The sequence below is a fragment of the Mesocricetus auratus genome, unplaced genomic scaffold, assembly GCF_017639785.1.
Source record: "Mesocricetus auratus isolate SY011 unplaced genomic scaffold, BCM_Maur_2.0 Super-Scaffold_100011, whole genome shotgun sequence".
NCBI lineage: Eukaryota > Metazoa > Chordata > Mammalia > Rodentia > Cricetidae > Mesocricetus > Mesocricetus auratus.
This window is the reverse complement of record NW_024429195.1, coordinates 67,885,322-67,908,586: the sequence shown is the minus strand read 5'-3', so window position 1 is coordinate 67,908,586 and position 23,265 is coordinate 67,885,322. Positions and strand designations below refer to the sequence as shown.

Here is a 23,265-nt window from a genome sequence, read left to right as displayed (position 1 = left end):
GATGCTTATTCAGTTTACAGTATATGCTAAAACTGCCTTTCAGTTTCTTTTACCTTTTTTTCTCTTAATGAGATTTCTACTCTTCCTTTATTAATTTTTTTTTTCATTTTACATACTAACCCCAGTTCCCCCTTCTTCCCCTTCTTCTGCCCTCTCACACCCCTCTTCCCATCTCCCATCCACTCCTCATAGGGGGTAAGGCTTTCCTTAGGCAGTCAACAAAGTCTGACATAACAAGTTGAGGCAGGACCAAGCCCTTACCCTCTGAATCAAGGCTGAGGAGGATATCCCACCATAGGAAATGGACTCCAAAAAGTCAGTTCATGAACGAGGGATAGATCCCGGTCCCACACTCCACTGCCAGTCCTCCCTCCTCCCAAACTGATCAAGTCACATGACTGTTGCCCACATTCAGAGGTCCTAGTTCAGTCATATTATGTTCCCCAGTTATTAGTCTATAGTTTGTGAGCTCCCACTAGAGTCCTCCTTTTTGCCTAGCTTCTCTGGGATGGTGGATTGTAGCCTCTTTATCCTTTGCTTTGAGTCTAATATCCACTTACGAGTGGGTACATACCATGTTTGTCTTTCTGTGTCTGAGTTACTTCACTCAGGATGTTTTTTCTAATTTCATCCATTTTCCCACAAATTTCAAAGTGTCATTGTTTGTTTGTTTCATTCTTTTCTTTTTCTTGCTTTCTGTTTGTTTGTTTTGTTTCAAAATAGGGTTTCTGTATACAGCCCTGGCTGTCTTGGAACTCACTTTGTACCAGGAACTTAAGAGATTCACCTGTCTCTGCCTCCCATGTTCTGGGATGTAAAGGCGTGTGCCACTACCACCCAACTCTTTGATTAGTACCTTGAGTGACCTCTGTTGTATTTCTTGTCTACAGTGGGCCATATACAGTGGTAACTGCCTTATAGTGACAATCATGGTTATGTAGAAAACATGATTAATGTTAGCCTCACAGAATTTCTGTAATTGGAATATTTATTGTGTCCTTTGATATTTATTTGTCAAGTAGCATTATATCTTAATGTTTTCAGAGCAAACCTCTGCTAGATAATAAACAGAGTTTAATTGATGAACTTCAAAAGAAAGTTAAAAAACTTGAAAGCCAACTGGAAAGAAAGGTGGATGGCATAGACATAAAACCCGTGAAAGAAAAGGTATGTGAAATGTCCTCATTAATAGTTTTAAATAAGTGAAACATGTATTGATAGAGAATTTCCTAAAACACACTGTTTATGGTCCTGAATAAAGCTGACAAGTACAAGATGGGTTTTGACCTTTAGGAAGTTACATTCCACTTGAGGACACAGGTGCAGTGCACCTCCATGACACTTCCTGATATTAGAGTACTGTCTGTCTCTTCACATCCTGTGTATCCCATGAGTTTGCCATTCCTCCCCATCATCTCATCTTGCTCCGTCCCAAAGGGTCCCATTACATGCTGCAGAAGTATTTATGTATATCATACCTCATTCTCCCTGATAGTATTTATATTTCTGGAGGTCAGATTATTCTTTGAATACATTAAAAAATTGTCAATCAAGAAAGATTTTTTAGTTTTAAAAGGATACTTATTAGCTGATTTGAGTAAATAAGGTTAGAAACTAATTTGGAGAAAGCATATTGAAAGGTCCTTAGTATTGGATACTAGTCTCTAGTATTGGAGGAGATTGTTTGAATTTGACATCAAACCAGCCTTTTTAGACAAGACATCCCATTTATAGTAAACATGGTGTTTCATAATATTTCCTGTATTATTCTAAATGAAATTTGAAGTCAGTATAAGCTTCTATAATTTCAGTAATATTATAAATGTACTAAATGTAATTTGTAGAAGTATAAAAATAATTTATGAATGAACATGATAATACATTATTCATATGTCAACAAGTATGTGATCTACACTAGAAAATAAGGAAAAAGAAGGAAAAGAAGGTAACCATTTGTTTGTACCTTATGGAGCATTAATATGAATTTAGAGCTCCAAATATAGACTCTGTATATACCTTGTAAAATGTGTTCTAATGGCAGTTTATATCATCTAAATCATATTGCTGCTTGTTTTTTAATTTCCAACATGATAAACAGTTCTTACTAGTATTTTCAGTAAAATAATGTCTAGCCTTTATCTTTAAAAAGCAATTGTAGGGCTGGAGAGATACCTCAGTGGTTAAGAGCACTGACCTGTTCTTCCAAAGGTCCTGAGTTCAATTCCCAGCAACCACATGGTGGCTCACATCCACCTTGAATGAGCTCTGATGCCCTTTGCTGGTATGCAGGCAGAAGATTACATAATAAATAAATAATAGCAATTGTATTCTTACTAAATTCAGTACATAGGGAAAATATGAAAATGTTTGGTGCTACTATAGTGAAATGGAATTAAATTCTTATTCCATACAATTGTGCGAACTGTTTTAACTATATAAGCATCCAGCAGGACTTGTTCAGAACATGGGACAATTGTGTATCACACAACTTTCTTTCTTAGCTTTTATTGTAATACAAGCAACCATAACACTACCATCACTCTTACCAGATAGCTTACACCTATAAGACCTGAGATCCTATCTTTTCCAGTTCTTTTTTTTTAATTATTTTACTTATTTTTAAATTTAAATTTAAATTAGAAACAAGGTTGCTTCACAAGTCAGTTCCAGGTCCCTCTCCATTTCCCTCCCCTCCTCCCATGCTCTCCCCCCCCTACACCCCCAATATCCCCTCATTTCCCCAGGGAGGGTGAGGCCCTCCATGGGGGTGTCCATAGTCTTGTCATTTCATCCAGGGCAGGGCCTAGACCCTCCCCCAAGAGTTCAGGGTGAGAGTGCATCTCTCATTGTTGAATGGGAGTCCAAAGTCCATTTGTATACCTGGGATAAATACTGATCTACTACCCAAGGCTCAATAGATTACCTAGGCCTCCTCACTGACACCCTCTTTTCCAGTTCTTAATAGCACAAGTAAACTTACTCAGTATTTTTTATATCTTTTTCTTGTATATATTGCCACCTCCAAAGTTTGTTCACAAAGAAAAGATTTGCAAACGTCTACCCTTTTTTCTGGTATACACATCTCTCTGCTCTTTGTTTCTAGAGTAGTAGCTGGCATATGGGCAGCACTAAATAAATACAGGTTGGATGGTAAAGTAATGTGTATTTAAACCAGAGTGAGTTACAGGTATTAGGAACTCATCATGCTATAACTGGACTGCAGTGGTCATTCACACACAATTATTTTTTAGAAGCTTAAGAAAATCATGTAGTTGAGACACGGGTATTTCACTTAACTTCTTAAGGAAGTCAGAATCTTCTCTGAAACTTAACTATCAAGTAATGCATAAGTCCTACTTAAATTGAAGGTCTTTTTCCTAATAGTGTACCATACCTAAAGATTCTAGAACTTTTATAACAGAATGTACTATTTATTATTATCTTGGAAGTATAGTTTTAAATGTGGATCAGTATTTGAAATGAGATTAAAAATAACATAATTTTATAGTCTATTTGTTACTGTTTCCAGAGTGCTAGGGAAGAATTAATTAGGTGGGAAGAAGGAAAAAAGTGGCAAACCAAAGTAGAGGGAATGCGGAACAAATTAAAAGAGAAAGAAGGGGAAGTCCACAGTCTCATGAAGCAGCTGCACACCCTAAAGGAGCTTTTTGCCAAGTGAGTTAAACTTCATTATAGAGCAAATACTATGTAGATTTTTATTTTGAAAACATGTAGTTTATTTTACTTAATACATGACAAGTTTGCTAGTTTAGGTTATTATGATTCACATTCTATTGTCTCTAAAATGTGGTGTAATATATCTTAACTTTGAATGAATTATCTATGATTTTCAAATAAATTCATACCAAATGCAAATGATGCACTTTCTGCATATGAGTATGATGATGACTGAGCTGGGATTTAAAAAGCGGAACAAAAATTGTAAAAGATACATTTTTATCATTCCTTTTTAAACTCTACAGAGCTGATAAAGAAAAACTTACATTGCAGAAGAAACTGAAAACAACAGGCATGACTGTTGATCAGGTTTTAGGAGTTCGAGCTTTGGAGTCAGAGAAAGAGTTGGAAGAATTAAAAAAGAGAAATCTGGACTTAGAAAATGACATATTATACATGAGGTAATTTATTGCATGGAATTAGCATCTGTGTTGAAGAATTGCTGACTTGTCCACATGGAAATATAAGGATATTGCTTCAAGTATGCGTTTTATTGTTATCTTTTTCATGCATATGCAGCTCTAGAGTAAACTTGGGCCATAAGGAACTCCTTGCCGTTCCTCTCTGGAACTTCCCATGCCATCTTTGTGGTACTTCCAGTGTCTCTCAACATTGTTATTTGGATAGAAGTGGGCTTTAGTCAAACTCTTATGTTGTATCCTTTAACCACTGAACACATGTACCTAAGCAAGCATGAGGCAGGTAGAAAGGAGCAGCAAAGGGAATTATTCCATCCTCCAAATTAAAGCAGTTGGAACATCTAAATTTTTTGGGGGGAGGGTTGTTTTCTTCAAGACAGGGTTTCTCTATGGCTTTGGAGGCTGTCCTGCAACTAGCTCTTGTAGACCAGGCTGGTCTCGAACTCACAGAGATCTGCCTGCCTCTGCCTCCCGAGTGCTGGGATTAAAGGCTTGAATTTTATTAATCAAATGGATATATTAAATAGAGTAAGGATATGACATAGACAAATTCTTAGTAATGATATAGAGACAAGAGTGGATATTATTGTCTTCCCGTTAAGTGTGCATTTATTTTTAAGTGGAGAAACAATCCTGGACAATAAGGTTTCACAGAGTAAGATGGGTCTTGTAGCCAAGTTTGGACTTGATATGACAACATTTACTGAATAAGTTAGAGCCTTGTTGGATCTTGAAGCTGTTTGGGAATGAAATAGATGGTATACAGTTACTATGTAATGTTTTTAAAAGAGTGGGCATTTCAGCTGTTCTACATAATTCCACTTAAACAAATACATGCACTTTAAAAGTGTTGATGTGTGCCTAGCGGGATATACTTTAGCTGATGGTATAAAGAAGTCTTTGGTGGATGCCTGATAGTAAAGGATTCTTTTAATATAAAATATGATGTCCTAATTTATTTCTTGTGAACTTTGGAAATTTAAAATTTTAAGTTATAATGTTGATACACATGTATATTTTTTCTTTTCTCTATCACAATATAATAAATTTGAGAAAAAGTAAGGTTTGTATAATAGTCTGATTGTTGTTCATAGGACACACCACGCTCTTCCAAGAGACTCTGTTGTGGAAGACTTACATTTACAAAATAAATACCTTCAAGAAAAGCTTCGTACTTTAGAAAAACAACTTTCAAAAGATTTGTATCCCCAGTCTGTGGTAAGTATACATCTCCTACCCCAACCCTCCCAGTGTTAAAGGCATAAAGAGCAATCGGATTCTTCCATTATCTGAACAAACATCAGATCCTCCTCATTGATGTTGATACAACACTTAAACTAACCAATGCTGAATCATTTCTTTAATCCTATCTGATATGACTTAACAGTGGTTAACTTTAAATACTTATGCTTTGTCTAAACCATCATTGCAAAGATTCCTAGCAGTTCCAGCTCAAGTTAAAGATGCTGCTGTGTATCATATTTGTAAGTAATGATTAGCAAATTTGCTGTATTCCGATTTCCTCTCTGATGTGGTCCATCTGGCTTCCACCATTTGTATTAGTGTTGACAAATATAGAAACAATGTTTTTCATAAAAATCCAACAGCAAAAACATACCAGCAAAACTAAGACATGAACAGACAAAATGCCACATAATAGTTTCAGAACCAAAACTAAGAAAACACAAATGTCACTGATTTATGTCACTGGCTATCTACAAATCTTCTGTGGTATTACAGAAATGTTGTGTGTAGGTCCCACTGAATTAAGTATGGAACAATACTAAATAGTAAATCAAACAAATTTATCTCAATTCTATGGATTTTTTTAAGTTGAATTATGAAAATGTATCAGTTCCTAAAGGTAAAATTAATAATTTTGTGAAAATGAAAATCTGAAACATAAAAAGGAGAACAAGAATAGGGTTGGCAAGGATGGGAAAATAAAGACATGTAGCCAAAAATGTCAGTCATATAACATTGGTCAAGGTGGCCCTGCAGAGGAGGACCATGATGCCGCTGCCGCCATACTGGTGCAGTGCACTAGTGTAGGAGCTGCACAGGCCAGATAGAAACTCAGTTGTCAGTCCTGAAAAACACCCTGATCTGAGAATACTGCAGTCCTTTACGTCACTAACAGAATCTACTTATGAAAAGTCATATGCATACATAGTGACAATCTAACAAGGAATAGAATTTGTAAAAAGAAAAATACCTATTAATAAATAGCTTTCCATAAATTTGGACAATTTACACAATTGCTTTTAGCTTTATTTTTAGAAAATAAGAGGGAAAAGTTGCAAATTTATTATATAGTAATTGCATTACTAAGAAACATGCTAAAATACTTTCACATGAAATCTTGAGATATTCTCTTCTGTAAGTCATAATAAATTGTTATGAAGCAGTTATTGGTTCTGTTATCATTAATCAGATCAACTATCTACCAGTGATAGACAAACTTCAGGAAGAGAAAATAGTTTAGAAGAGTTAAACATTTCCGTGTTTGATGGAGACCTTAAAGCCGTCGGAGATGCGAACATAAAGCTGTGTAAATGATAGGATTTATTTTTTAGTAGACTGATGATAAAAGAGCCTGAATACATGCTTAGGCCATATAATAAATAAGAGAGGACCTGTTACTTAGTATGGCTTATGCCCATCACCAAAGATTGCATCTTTTTCTTGTCATTGCATTTATGCGTATATGTCCTGTAAACAAAAAAATTGAATCATTGCTGCCTTCCTGCCAGTGTTCTGCTACATGTCTCATGAGATTCATAGGTCTATACAGAATGCTTTTAACTTTCTGTCCTTTTTATTTTTTATATTTGGTCTAAGAAAACGTATGTTTCTTTATTTCAAATAAATATGTATCACAAGTACAGTAAAATAACTTGAAGCATATTATAAAGGAAGGTATAAAGATCTATTGATACAATGTTACTTTTAGTAGAATACCTGGGGAGCTCCTGGCTTCGGAGCCCACCATGGTGGTGAGAAACAGCCGAAGGCACAATGATGTCTTCCATGGATTTCAAACTTCACTTAATACAATCCTAAAAGTAGATGATAATCTAATTTTCTAGCCTACTTAGAATCATTTTAAAGATTCTGCTTTCAAAAAACATAAAATTTAGAATAAAAACAAGCATAATAATGACCTGGGATATATTCATACCTAGAAAAAAATGTAAGTTCAGAATTTAGTGTATTTCAGAGGACAGAATTGATAACTGTGTTTCAAAAAAAATTACTGAATGCCTCCTGGAGGAAGAAATTGAAGTGGTTATAGACATAAATTTTTAGGCTCTACTTGACTTTGCTGTTTAATTTTTAGAAATTACCTTTTCTGGTGGCTTTGTAGCCTGTCTTACTTGGTTTTGATCTCATGTAATGTATGCCATTTTCCCCCAACATTCCTTTTAAAAATTCCTTTTTGGTAATGTTTCCTTATTGAGTATATGTCTGTGGCTTTTGTTAAATGTTGAATATATTCTAAATTTCATTTTCAGACTTCAGAAGTGGAGTCAGATGATCACTGTCAAAAAGAACAAGAACTTCAGAGGGAAAACTTGAAGTTGTCTTCTGAAAATATTGAACTGAAATTTCAACTTGAACAAGCAAATAAAGATTTGCCAAGACTAAAAGTAAATATAATTTTATTATAATGCCTACATTCACCACACACTTAAATTTCCTTATATCACTTTCTGAAATGAATATTCATAAGATATCTTTGTGATGTTACGTTATTTATATATTTCCTCATTTAAGAAGCATTTTTTGGGTCCGTTTATATGAGACATGCTATTTAGTTGCTATAGTTAGCAGTCATTAAAAATCCAAGCATTAATAGAACATCTTCTGATGATGAAGATACCAATCAACAAGCAAACAAGTTAGTGTGTAAACAGCGCAGTGCTGAGGGAAATTAGGAAGCATGATTAGCAGAAAGGGCTTAGAGTAATGAGAGCTTGCATAGAAGGACTGGTGGAGAACGGAGGAGTTGGGTCATATGGACACTAAGAATTCTGTACGATAGAAGGTTGTACTGATAAGAATCCCAGACAATAGAAGTGTCAAGTTCATGTGATCCAAGGTAAGAAATATAAGAAATTTCTTGTATTTCATTCATAATTGTAATAACTAAAATGTAATTGTTTCTCTAGAAGTGTTACTTCTAAATTACTTATGTTAATTCTTTTTATCTCTGGTTTTCTACATTTTGCCATGTTGTGGTGGTAGGTTTTTTTTTTATCTTGACTAGCAAATTGTTTCAGCTTTTTTTTTCTAATGAAGAACATTAGTATTCTGTCATTCTCACTAGTAGAGATACTATTAAACTTCGTGCTTCTCATTCTGATTTATACTCTGAGAAAACCAGTGCAACGACCTTTTTCTGTGCAAGGTATCCATGTATGTGCATTACGGAATAACAACTCAAGAGTTCTTAAATGGGTATATGCATTCTAGTATTTAATTTAACATGTTGTCTTAGTTGGGGTTTCTATTACTGTCATAAACATGACCCAAAGCAACTTGGGGAAGAAAGGGTTTATTTCATTTTAGACTTCCACATCACAGTTCCTCAAGGAAATCAGGGCAGGAACCTGGAGCAGGAGCTGAGGCCAAGGGGGAAAGCTGCTTCCTGCCTGCCCCTCACAATTTTCTCAGCTGGCTTTCTTGTAAAAACTCCAGGACCACCTGCCAAGGTTGACATCATCCACAGTGAGCTGAGTCTTCCGCATCCATCTTTAATTAAGAAAACACACCACAGCCCTGCAGCCTTCGTGGAGGCATTTTCTCAGTTGAGGGTCCTTCCTCTCAGGTGACTCTAGCTTGCGGCAAGCTGACAAAAACTAGCCAGCATATGTCTTACATCAGAATTTCTTTTGAGACACAACTGTTGAGTTTGGTCCTATAGTTGAGAATTTTAATTCAGATAATGTTTATCCCTTTTTCAAGGGATATTATATTGTCATAACAGATTGCTGTTATTTTCTTTTACCTTTTAGAATCAAGTAAGAGACTTGAAGGAAATGTGTGAATTTCTTAAGAAAGGAAAAATGGAAGTTGAACGGAAACTTGGTCAGGTCAGAGGGGTGAGTTTATGTTTTTGAGGAAGCTAGAGCCAAAGATTTAAGCTCCTATTGATTTTGTATTGTAGAGTGGTATAAATTGAAGCACTCATGATACAAAAGTTCATTTGGTAATAAAATTATGACATATATGATGCATTCTGTGAAAATACTGAGAATAGTAATAGAAAGTACTTAGAACAAATATTGATAGTCAATATTTGTTTCAAAGTGAAAATATGTAATCATGTATGTACAATAAATATACATATAACTGTCTTTTTATAAGGAGTACAAAAATCGTAAAGAAAGAATATTTGACACTTTGAAGGTATATATTAAAGTTTTATGTAAATATTTTAGGATTTTTCATTGCTTATCATGAATGGTAACTAAAATTTTAGTATTTTTATTAATTCTTAGAAAATTTGGTACAATTTATTTTGATCATATCCACCTCCAACTCCTTCCTTTTACTTTCTGCCCAGCCCATGCCCTATTCTCTAACCCTCCAACTTTGTATACTTCTTTTTTTAAGTTAATAACCCACAGAGTCGAATTTATGCTGTCTATATACTTCTGGGTGTGTACTCATTCAATAAAATATGGTCAACCTACCTGGAGCCATACCGTTAATGAAAAACTGACTCTCCCTTTCTAGAACTCATCAATTATTTATAGCTCCTAGATTAAGAGGTGCAGGTTCCTGGACCTCTTCCCAAATCCATGCTAGAATGTTAGCTGCCTTGATCTGTGGTTTTGCATAGGCAACTACAGCTATTGTGAATTCATGCCTGTAGTAGGCCTGTTCTGCCCAGAACTGAGTTAAGTGTTCATTTACTCAGCTGTTGAAAATTAACTAAATAACTAGTGAGTTATCTTTCTTGATGTCTTCATTAGGCTATTTATTACCAAATTTAATTTTTATATTAACAGAATTTAAATTTCTGTTAATATTATTACCTATTAAGAGAAAATTGCAATTATAATGATTACGTATAAGTTACTTAAACATATCATTTCACTTTTGTCATTTTATTCTGTGTAAAGAAACCTTTTATGTGCTCGGTCTGGTTCTCACCCTTCTTAATGCTACAACCCTTTAATGAAGTTCTCATGTTGTGGTGACCTCCAACCATAAAATTATTTTCATTGCTACTGTTATTTATTGTAATGTAAATATCTGTGTTTTCCAGTGGTCATAGGTGACCCTGGTGAAAGTTCAACCCCCAAAGGTCATGACCCATAGGTTGAGAACCACTGTGCTTGAAAGAACCCTAGCCAAATAAGCTATTTTATTTATTTACTGGATCACACATCAGATAGCGTACTTAAGCTATTACTAACAGTATGATTTAAGGAGGGGGATTAAGGAAGATTTAAATATATTTTAAGCCCTGGTTTTCTTTTATGTGGAGTGGGTTTATAATTCCTACCTCACTTATTTTAGAAATGCACTGAATTAGCACAATCTTTAGAATCAGATATTAGCAGTTATTAATGATAAGTACAGTAATTGTTGTTGATTATTCTTTGTTCTTTGCTCTTTGGAGGCCTGCCAATCAGCTCTCAAATAAATACATGCAGACTTATTATTACTTATAAATGCCTGACCTTAGCTTGACTTGTTTCTACGCATCTTTTCTTAAACTATCTACTTTTTGCCTCTGAACGTTTACCTTTTTCTATTTTTGTACATCTTTTCTTTCCTTCCTACTGTGTGGCTGTCTGTGTTGCTGGGTGGTTGGGCCCTGTCATTCTACTCTCCTCTTCTTCTCGATCCTCTTCGTGTATTTCTCCTTCTATTTATTCTCTCTGCCTGCAAAACCTGCCTATTTCTCTCTCCTGCCTAGCCATTGACCAATTAGACCAATAAGGAGTTTTAGACAGGCAAGGTAACACAGTTTCACAGAGATTTTCTGGGCAAACTGGGGGTAGGAGGGTGGTAAACTGGAGGGGATGGGGATGAGAACACAAGGGAACAGGATGGTTGAGTTGGGGAAGTGGTAGGGTTGGAGAGCAAGGAAAGAGGTATCTCAATAGAGGGAGCCATTAAGGGGTTAGGGAGAAACCTGGTGCTAGAGAAATTCCCAGGAATCCACAAGCATGACTCCAGCTAAGACTCCATGCAGTAGTGGAGAGGGTGTCGGGACTGGCCTTCCCCTGTAATCAGATTGGTGTCTACCCTAACTGTCATCATAGAACCTTCATGGAGTAACGGATAAAAGCAGAGGCAGAGATCACAGCCAAGCACCAAGCCGAGCTAGCTACTTGAGTCCAGCTAAAGAGAGGGAGGAGGGAATACATGAGCAAGGGGTGTCAAGATCATGACAGGGAAACCCACAAAAACAGTTGACCTGAGCATGTGGGAGCTCCTGGACACTACACCTATACCTGGAGAGCCTGCAGGGGACCAAACCAGGACCTCTGCATATGAAGAACAGTTTTACAGCCTGGTCTGTATGTGGGACCCCTGGCAATGGAACCAGAATTCCCTAGTCGATGGCTGGCTATGTGGTGGAATGACTTGCCTTGCTCAGCCTTGATTAGGGGGGGGGAGAACTTGGTCCTGCCTCAACTGAATGTGCCAGGCTTTGTTGACTCTCTATGGGAGGCCTTATCCTTTCTGAAAAGTAGATAGGGATGGGTTGGGGGAAGGGGGAGGCGAAGGAGGGGGAACTGTGGTTGGTATATAAGATGAATTTAAAAAATTAAGAAAAATGCAACTGAAAGAATGTAACACATCTTTGCATCATTAAACAAATATTCTACAGTTAAAGATATAACACATCTTTAATATCCCACAACACATTAATAGACCTCTTTTGGCACTAGTATTTTATAGTCTCTAGGATACAAAATTTTAAAAATTTGTATCTTCTCTTGTAGTCTGGCAGAAGTGGAAAGACAGTCCCAGAGCTAGAAAAAACTATTGGGTTAATGAAGAAAGTAGTTGAAAAAGTCCAAAGAGAAAATGAACAATTGCAAAAAGCATCAGGAATACTGACTAGTGAAAAAATGATAAATATTGAAGAAGAAAATGAAAAATTAAAGGTAATTTTTATTTGGTTTTATATGAATGTTTTACTATTTTAGTTTACACTGCCTTTTAAGGGAAATGTTAAATATCCTCACACTATACCAAATGTCCTTAATAGAAGCAGTCGTATTTTGTAGTCAGAACAGATTTATTGACAAGAAATCTAAAGGTAACTAGAGTGGCCCTCTTTAGTCTCCTTTACTGTTTCTGGACCAATTGTTCTTCTCTGGTGGTAGAGTAATTATGTGCATCTATTTAGATTTGATTTATAAAGGGGGGATTTTGGGGGGCTTCTTGTATTTCCTTTAAATCTTAACCACATTTTAGTACAGGCAAGGTTGGATAGGAACATTGGGTTATAGGCAAGTCGTTTGGGGAAAGGCTTTAATTGTAATCATATCATGTATGATAACTAAAACTGCTTACCTTGAATTAAGTTTTATGAGTTTAAATAATAATCTTTATTTTTTACACTTAAAAGAATTAAAATATAATTGCTTCATTTACCCGTATCTATTTCCTCCCTGATCACTTCCCATTCTTCCCTACCTTCCTCTCAAATTCATGACCTCTTTTCCCTATTGTTATATATAATGGGAATAAATAATAAACTTGCAAAGTCCATTTAGTGTTGCTTGTATGATTTCACATACTCATTTAATTGATTTTTTCATAATATGTTGCTTTATTAATTACTAGGTTGAATTAGAAAAGCTTAAAGCTCACTTTGGACGTCAGTTGAGTGTGCAATATGAATCCAAGAATAAAAGCACAGAGAGAATTGTTGCTGAAAATGAACGGCTTCGGAAAGAACTTAAGAAAGTAAGACATTTATAACAGGTTACATTTATTTTTCACTTAGTGACATATCTTGGTAAAATAAAAATTTATAGATACAATGCAATGTCTGTTCATAGTAGATCTTAAGAGTTACACAATTTATATGAAAACTTAGAGCTAAGATGGTATCATGAAGAAACTGCTTCTGTTCATAGTAGATCTTAAGAGTTACACAATTTATATAAAAACTTAGAGCTAAGATGGTATCATGAAGAAACTGCTTACTCTGGTTTCTGTTCCTAGACCTGTTACTTACTGGGAATTGTTCCAAGCTGGATAATGTGTCACTATTCCTCAAATTCCTCCATATATGAAATTGGGGGTAGTAAATATACCTATGTCTTAGCTGGGCATGGCATATGGCGTTGAATGCCTATCATCCAAGTACTCAGGTAGTGCAAGAAAGAGAAACCAGCCTGGGCTACATAGGGAACCCAGCTCAATAAAGAAACATACATACACATATTACAGATCTCACAGGCCTGTTGAGAAATTTAAATAAGCTAATATGTATGCATATGACTTAGAGTAATATCCAACTTGTAGAGAAAAGAACATAACCATTTTGTTATTAAGATTCCTTGTATTTAAATGTATTTTTATCTTTTTTGTTTTAAAACAATCTTGTCTCATTTTACATACCATACATTTTACATACCAGTTCCCACTCCCTCCCTTCCTCCTGCTCTCTCCACCTTCCCCCCACCCCACCCCCATCTACTCCTCAGAGAGGGTAAGGCTTCCCATGAGGAATCAACAAAGTCTGGCACATCACTTTGAGACAGGGCCAAGGCTCTCCCTGCTCTATCTAGGGTGAGCAAGGTATCCCTACAAAGAGAATGGACTCCAAAAACACAGTTCAGGCAGTACTGGTAAATCCTGGTCCCACTGCCAGTGGCCCCACAGACTGCCCAAGCGACACAACTGTCACAAATATATCCCTTACTCTTGACAAATAGGTGAGTAAACTGGGATTGTAATCCTAAAGACCTTTAAAACAGTAACTGTATTGTGAACCCAGAACCATACTGTCTTGACTCTTCATGTTCATTACTGGAAATAACGTGTCACTAACACACAGCTTGTGTTAATAGCCAGGGCTATTACGTACTACAGGGTCAAAACAACACATCTTTTAAGGTGTAGCAAGGGTTAATTATCTCATTGTTCTGAACATTTTCCCGAGAAACAAATGACAAATTTAAAGTATTCACTAGATACCTTAGATAATAAATACTTGTAAATGCATTTCTTTGCCTTCATCTCCTTAATCTTTTGTACTAATTACTATGAATAGGTTGCTGTTTTAGAGGAAAACAAACGTTTTTGCAGTCTTAAAACAATACAGCTGCAGCTAGTTATATATTTTTCCAGCTTATAGTGATAAATTTGAATACCCGATGTCTATGAGAACAGTGTTATGTTTCTTCATAATGTACTAATGAGCCTTTACTGATAGGAAATGGAAACATCAGAGAATCTGCGGATAGCTAAGAACAACTTAGAGCTGGTCAATGACAAGATGGCGCTTCAACTAGAAGAGACTGCGAAGAGATTACAGTTTGCCGAAAGTAGAGTACCACAGCTGGAAAGCGCTGACAGCAAGAGCTGGAAGTCAATTGTGCTTACAAGGTAGGGATCAGAGAGTTTCAAAGTGTAATCAATTCTAACTCTGGCATCATTGACTTAAAAGATGACCATATGCTGAAGAACCTAGTTATTTCCTGATGAACAGCTTGGTTGTTTATCAATGTCCCTTCATTCTGTCTTAGAATGACCAAAACTCTGCTTCTTCCTGAAGTGTTTAGCTAGCTTTATTGGCAGGCTGCAGAACACACAGCTGAAACTGGGCTAATTTGCTGGAGCTAGGTGTGCATCATGAAGCTGTCATCAGCCGTGGGCTAGGGCTGATGCCTGCCCAGCCTTCACCTGGATGACGCATTGCTGTTGCTGCAGTTTCTTGAGTTTGTTCATGTATTTCTACCACAAATATGTGCTAAGCAACTGGGCTGCTTGATCCCAGTCTGTGCTGTTCTGGATTTGGAATGAGCTGCATTGCTTTTATAATGGTCAGTTTTCTGTACAGAGAGCCCAACAGATGACTATAGCAGCAATGTTAGTGTCTTGTGCATTATGTCCCTTCCTGTGAACACTTCTATAAGGATTCTGGATTTATGTCTGTGGCACTAACTGTTGTGGCTGTGAAAGCCAACTTTATTTTGCCTTATCTGCCCGTTTTACTTGCATTTATACATTCCCCTGTGATGTTCTTGGAGGCCACATATGCCCTCTCTGGAATGACTTGACAGGAAGCATGACACCCATCATCACTCCAACTAAAAAGTGAGCTGTAGCACTTTTTTCCTAGTGGGCCTTATTTTGCATGTGCTTCTGCCAGCCAATTTTAAGGAGAAAAGAAAAGGCTAAGTAAGCTTATTGGAGAGCACTCAGATAGGTGGCTGTAATCCTGGTGAGGAATCCTTTTTCCTACCCTAGACTACGAAAGTAGTCAGAGTCCAAACTTCCCTATAGCTCTCACTTTCCTGTCTGCAGACGGGGAACAAGAGCTCTGTATGAATGCTAACATCAGGATGAAAATAAAAGTGTAATAGTGTGAAGGGGAGAAAAGCCTCGTTGTCTTAGACCCTGTGGCCTTGAGCCAACAGCTGTCTGTTGACTTTTCAGGGCCACTATTTTCTTATGCTGTCACATATGTTGAGTGGCTTTGAGACTTAGTCCACTAATACTCAACATCTGGTTCTGCCACACTGTCAGGTTATTTCTAAAAACCAGTTGATTTAGGTTTCTTACAGAGACAGCTCCCATCACTTAGAAAGACCTGCTTTTCACTGTGACATTGCAAAAATTTTATCCCTCCTGTTGAGATGAGCGACCCTGCCCTTATTTCTCTGTGGCTCTATGAGGTAACAAAAATGCTTGCCTACTAGCATGAGAAACTATTCATTTTTAAGATAGTTGTGAGTTGATGGCACTATTTAACTGTAATTGAAGATGACTTTACATGTTAAATTTTTTGTGAGTTTTTTGTTTTGTTTTGTTGTTGTTTTGTGTTGTTTTGTTTTTTGAGACAGGGTTTCTCTGTATTGTTTTGGAGGCTGTCCTGGAACTCGCTCTGTAGACCAGGCTGGCCTCAAACTCACAGAGATCCGCCTGCCTCTGCCTCCCGAGTGCTGGGATTAAACTGGGATTAAAAGCATGCGCCACAGCTGCCACCACCCGGACATTTATGAGTTCTTACTCTGAGAACCGCATATAGGCAACATCTTCAGTAAACCTAAGTCCAACTTGTTTTTGAAACAGTCTTGCTGTTTTTCCAAGCTGATCTCAAATTCTACCTTGACTTTCCAAGTTCCAAGTGTTCCATCTCTAATGACTTGTATGGGCCATTTAGATGGGGTAATCAGATCTAGAAGGTCTTTATTCTTGGGTGGTTTTAATCGTCACTCACTGTTCTATTGCTGTGAAGAGACACCATGACCAAGACAACTCTTATAAAAGAAAGCATTTTACTGGGGGCTCGCTTACAGTAGCAGAGGGTTAGTAGTCTATTGTCATCATGGCAGGAGCCTGATGGCACACAGGCAGGCATGTGTGGGGCCAGAGCAGTAGCTGAGAACTATTCCTGATCTGCAGGCAGCAAGGATTGGGCGTGGTAAAGGCTTTTGATACCTCAAAGTCCACCCCCAGTGACATACTTCCTCCAAGGCTGTGCCTCCTAACCCTTCTAATCCTTTCATAGTTCTACTTTCTGGTGACTAAACATTCAAATATATGAACCTATTTGGGGGATGGGTTCACTGTCATTCAGACCACCACAGTGACTTTTGAACAGAGAAATGGATGAAGTGGAGGAATGAGCTTCAGACATTTAACAGTGTCCTGTGGTATATCTGTGGTAGTTAGGCCTTGTCAAGTAAACACACCCTTCTAATCTGCTTGTAAAGTCTGTCCTTAATTCCTTGACAGGACTTAGGTAGTCATAACTGCCCTTCCTTGTGCTGTCCTTGCCAGATACTTTTTCTGAACCATTATCATCCTTTGTTAATTTATCTACAAGACATATTATTTTCCTCTGGAAAAGTTTGAATACCGTAAGCATTATCTTCCTGTAAGTATATGCCTGTAAAACTACTGGGATAAAATTTTTGAAGATTTGAGACTGGATTTCTTTAGGCCATTTATCATTTCCTTACTGGTTATAAATCTGTATTGCTTCATCCATTGCACAAAATGCAGTGTTTCCGTCACTCCTGCTTTTGAACAAATTGTTCTTTCTGTAGTGCCTCTTTGGGATTTTTCTACCTGAACAGCTCCAGGGGTAGGGGAGGGTACCGGATGTGGGGGAACATTTGGTAGTCTGATGAATTAGACACTTTTTTATGCCTGAAATAAGATCAACCTAAAAGTTTTACAGTTGCCAAAGTCAATCTGCCACCTCAGATCTTAGACTCTTTGGGATCACTTTGATTTTCTGTTTTAATTAGTACATGTTAATTGGGATGCTTATTCATCAACACCATTTTTTACTGCTAAATATGCAGCCAATGGTTTGACTAGAATAATATAATGTAGTCTGGAATATTTTACTGTGGTTTAAGCTAAATTTTAAATTACATATTAATGCCCATAGTAATTTTTCTTTATAATTTTAGAATGTATGAGACCAAGATGAAAGAGCTCGAAAGTGATATTGCCAAAAAAAATCAAAGCATTGTTGACCTTAAACAGCTTGTACGTGAAGCAACAGAGAGAGAACAGAAAGCTAAGAAATACACCGAAGATCTTGAACAACAGGCATGTACATGTAATAGTCTCTAAATGATAAAACAATGTAATATATCTGAAGACAATCCCTGAATTGCCTGAAGGTGAATACACTGAACTCCTGAATAATGTCTCTCCTAGGAGACTCAGCTAGCGAATGGTACTTAACTCATCCACTTATGTAAGCCACAAACTAGATCATCACCAATTTCATTCTCTTATTTTCCACATGCAGTGCTTGGTGTGGAAGCCATTGTCTTATACCTGAGTGGCTGCAGTCATTTCCTAACTGGTCCCTGGGCTTCCACTTGCATCATTTCCCCTATTGTATGCCACTAGTCTATTCTCCACACAGTTGTCAAGTAACCCTGTAGCACATAGAGCAAATTAGAGTAGTTTTATTCTGAGACCCTTGTAGTAGTTCCCCATCACCTTGGAATAAAACTTGGTAACAGTTCTTTTCATAGCCTGTGTGTATGTACAAGGTCTAACACTTTAAGTCTTCTACCAGGTGTCCCAACATTAACTCTCTCAAACCTCTGAACAACTGAAACTCATTTAGGCTTCAGTCTGCTATACCTGCTTGGAACACTGGTCACCGTCCCCAATATTATTCTGTCTCCTGAACTTCTATCTGTGCTTATATGGAGGCCTTCAGAGACTAGGCCAGCAGTCTGTCACCTGCTCTCCCTAGGTTCTTTTTCTGGACTGTCCTTTCTTCCCATCCTGCCCTGTCACATCTCAGCTCATCATATGACAGTGCTGTTTTAGTTGTTTACTCCTTGGCACTTTTACTAAATCACACACTGGAGGCTTATTCTTAGTTATGAATGCCTGGCCTTAGCTTAGTTTGTTTCTAGTCAGCTTTATTAACTTATCCCATCTACCTTTTGCCTCTGGCTTTTCCCTTTTCTTACTTCTATATATCTTACATTCACTCTTACTCCATGGGTGGCTGGGTGGCTGGGTGGCTGGGTGGCTGGCCGGCCGGCCGGCTGGCCGGCTGGCCCCTGACGTCCTCCTCTTTGTTCTCTTGCTCCTCCTTTTGCTCATTTCTCCATTTATACTTCCGCCCGACAGTCCAGCCTGTCCTTGCTCCTGCCTCACTATTGGCCGTTCAGCTCCTTATTAGGACCACCAGGTGTTTTAGAGAGACACAGTAGCACAGCTTCACACAGTTAAACAAACGCAGTAGGAACAAAAGTCACACACCAGAAACTAATGTTGTTTCCTGAGTAAAAGTCAAACGCCTCTGTAAGATATTCCAGCTGTTCTATATGCTGCGTCCTCACTACCTTGGGCAGCAGTGAATTGCTCAGGCATTGATGGCCTGAATGCATAGACTGGAACACAGAACTGTGGTTTCATGCTTCCAAAGACCCAAATGTTATACTTTATTAAAAGCTGGTCTTTTTAGAACCTCTTACTTCCATGCTGAACTTTCATCTCCTAACTAACATTTCTCTGTCTCAAAGATTGAGGCCCTCAGAAACATTCCTGAAGGTGTGGAGACAGATCAAGGGCTTATCCGGGAACTGCAGCTCCTTAGGTACATGTTATTATGTTTAGTTGACTAAGTATTTTAACATGTTTTCTCTTTTTCCTTTGTGTGTGAATGCACGTGTACACATGTACATGCTGGGGGGCGGGGTTCTGCATGTGCAGGCCACCTGTGAAGGAAAGTCGGAGGACAACTTGCAGGAGTTGGTTCTTTCCTTCCAAGAATTGAAATCAGGCCATCAGCTTCCCACCATGCATCCTTGTCCACTGAACTACCTCACTGTTTGTTTATTCTTAGAAAATTATTTCATACAACCAAATTTGCCACACCCCAAGATGAGGAACCCAATTGTAACTTCAGTTTTTCTAGCAGCATAGAATTAAACTCTGTCATTGCAGAACCAAATCATAATGAAAGAGAAACAGATAATTCTATGCTTCTAGGAGTTTGTGCAGCCTCCTCTCGTTGTAAGAAAAGCACTCTTGAAAATAACACCAGGACTGAGATTAGGAAAAACTTAGAATTTGTGTTGTTTGGGAATTAAGCAATGAAGCCCAGGGTTAAATGTTTATCTCGATGACCCTGCCACCATCTCTTAAGCATATCCTCCCAGCATACATGACCAGACTCAGCTGTGCCCTTGGTAAATGCTGTTTTGAGTATCGTAATCTACTTTATAGGAAATGCCTACCTACTTTATGGACTGGCACCAGTGTATTTTTCTAACCTGCTATCATTGTGTTCCAGATTAGCCAATAGTAAACTGGATAAAGAAAAGGCAGAACTAATCCATCAGATAGAAGCTAACAAGGACCAAACTGGAGCTGAAAGCAGCACACCTGGTAATGTATTTCATAAAACGTGTTGGCTGTCCCAAGTTTCTCATTTAGGACTTGTCTTTTGTGTTTCTATAGTATCAAATTCCTGGTGAGAGTATTTAGAGCTGTTCTCTCTCGGACTATGAAAATATTCCCATTTAACACTCAGATTGCTTATACTAAGTGGCCTAAGGTTTTCTTCTTGGGATCCATCTGGGCGCTACAGTCTCAGTCATAGTGTGTTACCAAGCACTGGATTCTATCATGTGCTTCCTCTTTCTAAATGCAGGTCTTTCAATCCCTATGAGCATTTCCTTCTGAATGTTACTAACTGTTGCCTTAATTCTAAAACTACAGTGCTATTTTTTCTATTGCAAATAAAAATGTTCCTTTTATTCTTTTCAACCCCATTCTGATATTAGTAGTCATTCCCCTGTATAAGTTACTTACAAAACATCTGTGTACGTGTGTGTACACAAAGTACACTTGATCATTATTTGCAGATCTGTATTTGCAAATGTAACTGTTCATCACAATATGTTTATAATTCCCCAAATCAGCTCAATGCTTTTGCAAACAGGCACAGTGACAAATTTAAACAGTCCCTCATCTTCCCACCCTAGAGGTGATCTAGGATGGAGTTCTGGGTACCATTATAGCCTGATGGGAGTTTGCATTGTAGCTCTGACACTTTCAATGGCAAAACCTCAGAAAGGTGCCTTATCACTTCTGATTGTTTTCTTTTGAAACTAAAGAAAATATTATAGATTGGGATGAGTTGTTTGTAGAATCTAAGGTGGCAGTTTGAGTATGTATGTTTATACAGGTGTTTGCATGCATTTGCATTTCTTGTAGGAACTGTGGTTTGATATATTTGGTAATTGCACCAAGTTCACAGGATAAAACTTTTAACAATTAAAGAGAACAGACCTTAATGCATATTGAGTTTTGTGTATTTTTTTTCTGGATTCACACTGTACATTTACTGCTTTTATCTTACTACAAAGATCTTTTAAGACCTGTACATCATATTATTTTAATAATTCTGTAGTATGCTATTGAGTGGATAGTGAGCAGTTTACCCCAGAATGGAATTTTAGTATAGTTCCAAAGCTTCTAGCATAACTACCCTGTATCTCCTAACCTAATCATGCCATTATCTGATAATTTGATGGAAGTGTCATGTTCTGTCCTACAGGATTATACCAATTTATATATGAATAATTTTAAACTATTTCATAGAGCTACTGTAGAGTCCTGATGGTACTTTGTATTAATGTGTGGTATAATTTGCACTAGGCACTATGCTTAGGACTTTACAAAATTTTTACTTTATTCTTATAATGCCATAGGATCAGTATTGTTGTCTTCATTTTACATTTTATAAATGATTAACCACCTATCCTCAACATCACAAGTAGGAAGTGGCATTGGAAGGTAAAACATTAATTCTATGAAAGTTCAGAACTCCTTACTATGCCAGGATCTTAAGCACTGGGGTGCTGTGCATTTTGATAACTAAAAATGGCATTCATCCATCTGGAATAGATGTGTGACTGCTAGGGGATAACTTGGTGTACTCTTAACACAGTAACAAAGGCCTATTAGTTCTGTTGGCATTAGGCAAGTTCTCTAACTTGTCTAAACCCAAGCCCTTATATTGTTTGTCTTAAAAGACAGGAGGAAAGATACCGGTCACATTTCAGAGTACCTGCTTGGACATTCCTAAATCAACATTTAAAGATGGGGACATTTTAAAAACTTTTGGAAGATGTTATACATATTTTCTTGCTTCATTGTTTCACCTCCAGTCTGTACATAATATAAAGGAGCTCACTGACCATGGACAAACTAACAGATATGTGCATAATCATGTTATTAGGGCACTAATCACAGTAGGTAGATCATAGGATCAGCCTCTATGTCCATCAACAGATATACTGATAAACGTGAGTGTGTGTGTGTGTGTGTGTGTGTGTGTGTGTGTGTGTGTGTGTGTGTGTGTGTGTAGGAAAACAGAACTACAGATCATCTTGCTCAGTAAAATAGGCCAGTCTCAGAAGACAAATATCAAATATTATATCTTTATATGTAGGATCTAGATTTATATGTATGTGACATGAAAATAGAAAGGGGAACTTTTGTTTTGCCTTTCAAGATGTAATGATGATTTTTTGTTTTGTTTTATTTTTATGATTTGAAACCTTGTTTGTTTGCCCTTTGTCTCTGAGTTATAGGGGAGCATCCCAAAGCCCTACAATACACTTACTGTCCTTATATAAAAACTTGTTTCATTATTTCCTCAAACTTTAACATTAAAACAAACTCTTAACCTTTCAATGATTGCATAGTGTGACATGACACTTTGTATCTTAACCCTGGGCTGTGTGTCAACAGCTGATTTCCTACCACACCATTAGGACTGCACTCATCTGTGCCACACACCTTCCTTGGAAGTTTTCACAGTGCAAAAACCTACATGGAGACAGACAAAGTAGCTGAGGTAGAAGGCATAAACGGCCAGCTTAGTGCTTTGTCTGTATGTTTTGCACCTAAAAAAAATTTACTGGTATTACAGGATTTTTCTCTCAATAAAGGAATTTCTCTTCTATAAAGGAATAACCCACTTTTCCAATACCTCTGTGCTTGCTATGGAATAACCTTACTTACTAGCGGTAACATGCAAGTACAGTGCCAGATGATTACAGACTGTAGGCTTCATACATTTCCTGTTTATTCTGAAATTAACCCTCTATCTTTAACATTCTAATTTTCATGACTAGCTTTGGCAGATTCTGATCAACTAAAGGAAAAGGTAAATGACCTAGAGACACAGCTGAGAAATTCAGACCTAGACAAGCAACACTTGAAGGTAAGTCTGACTTATATCTGACTTTATATGGTCAGGGCTTTGTGAAAACAGCTGTGGGAAACAATGTTTATGAATGTGCCTAAAAATTCATGGACTTAATTCACACTTAATATTACTAAGCATATAATTTGACTTAATATTACTAAGTATATAATTTGACTCATGACAACT

At 37.2% G+C, this 23,265-nt stretch overlaps 1 protein-coding gene across 1 annotated transcript in view; it reads left to right on the top strand.

Annotated features, from left to right (window-relative positions):
* Cep290 (centrosomal protein 290) overlaps positions 1-23,265 on the top strand; it is an 81,916-nt gene that overhangs the window by 57,664 nt on the left and 987 nt on the right. Inside the window, 13 exon segments of the mRNA XM_040754978.1 lie at positions 1,045-1,167; positions 3,530-3,675; positions 3,984-4,139; positions 5,252-5,375; positions 7,673-7,807; positions 9,176-9,262; positions 12,128-12,292; positions 12,978-13,100; positions 14,578-14,750; positions 17,792-17,933; positions 19,379-19,452; positions 20,152-20,246; positions 23,006-23,094. Coding sequence (XP_040610912.1) covers positions 1,045-1,167; positions 3,530-3,675; positions 3,984-4,139; positions 5,252-5,375; positions 7,673-7,807; positions 9,176-9,262; positions 12,128-12,292; positions 12,978-13,100; positions 14,578-14,750; positions 17,792-17,933; positions 19,379-19,452; positions 20,152-20,246; positions 23,006-23,094 — 1,632 coding nt within the window.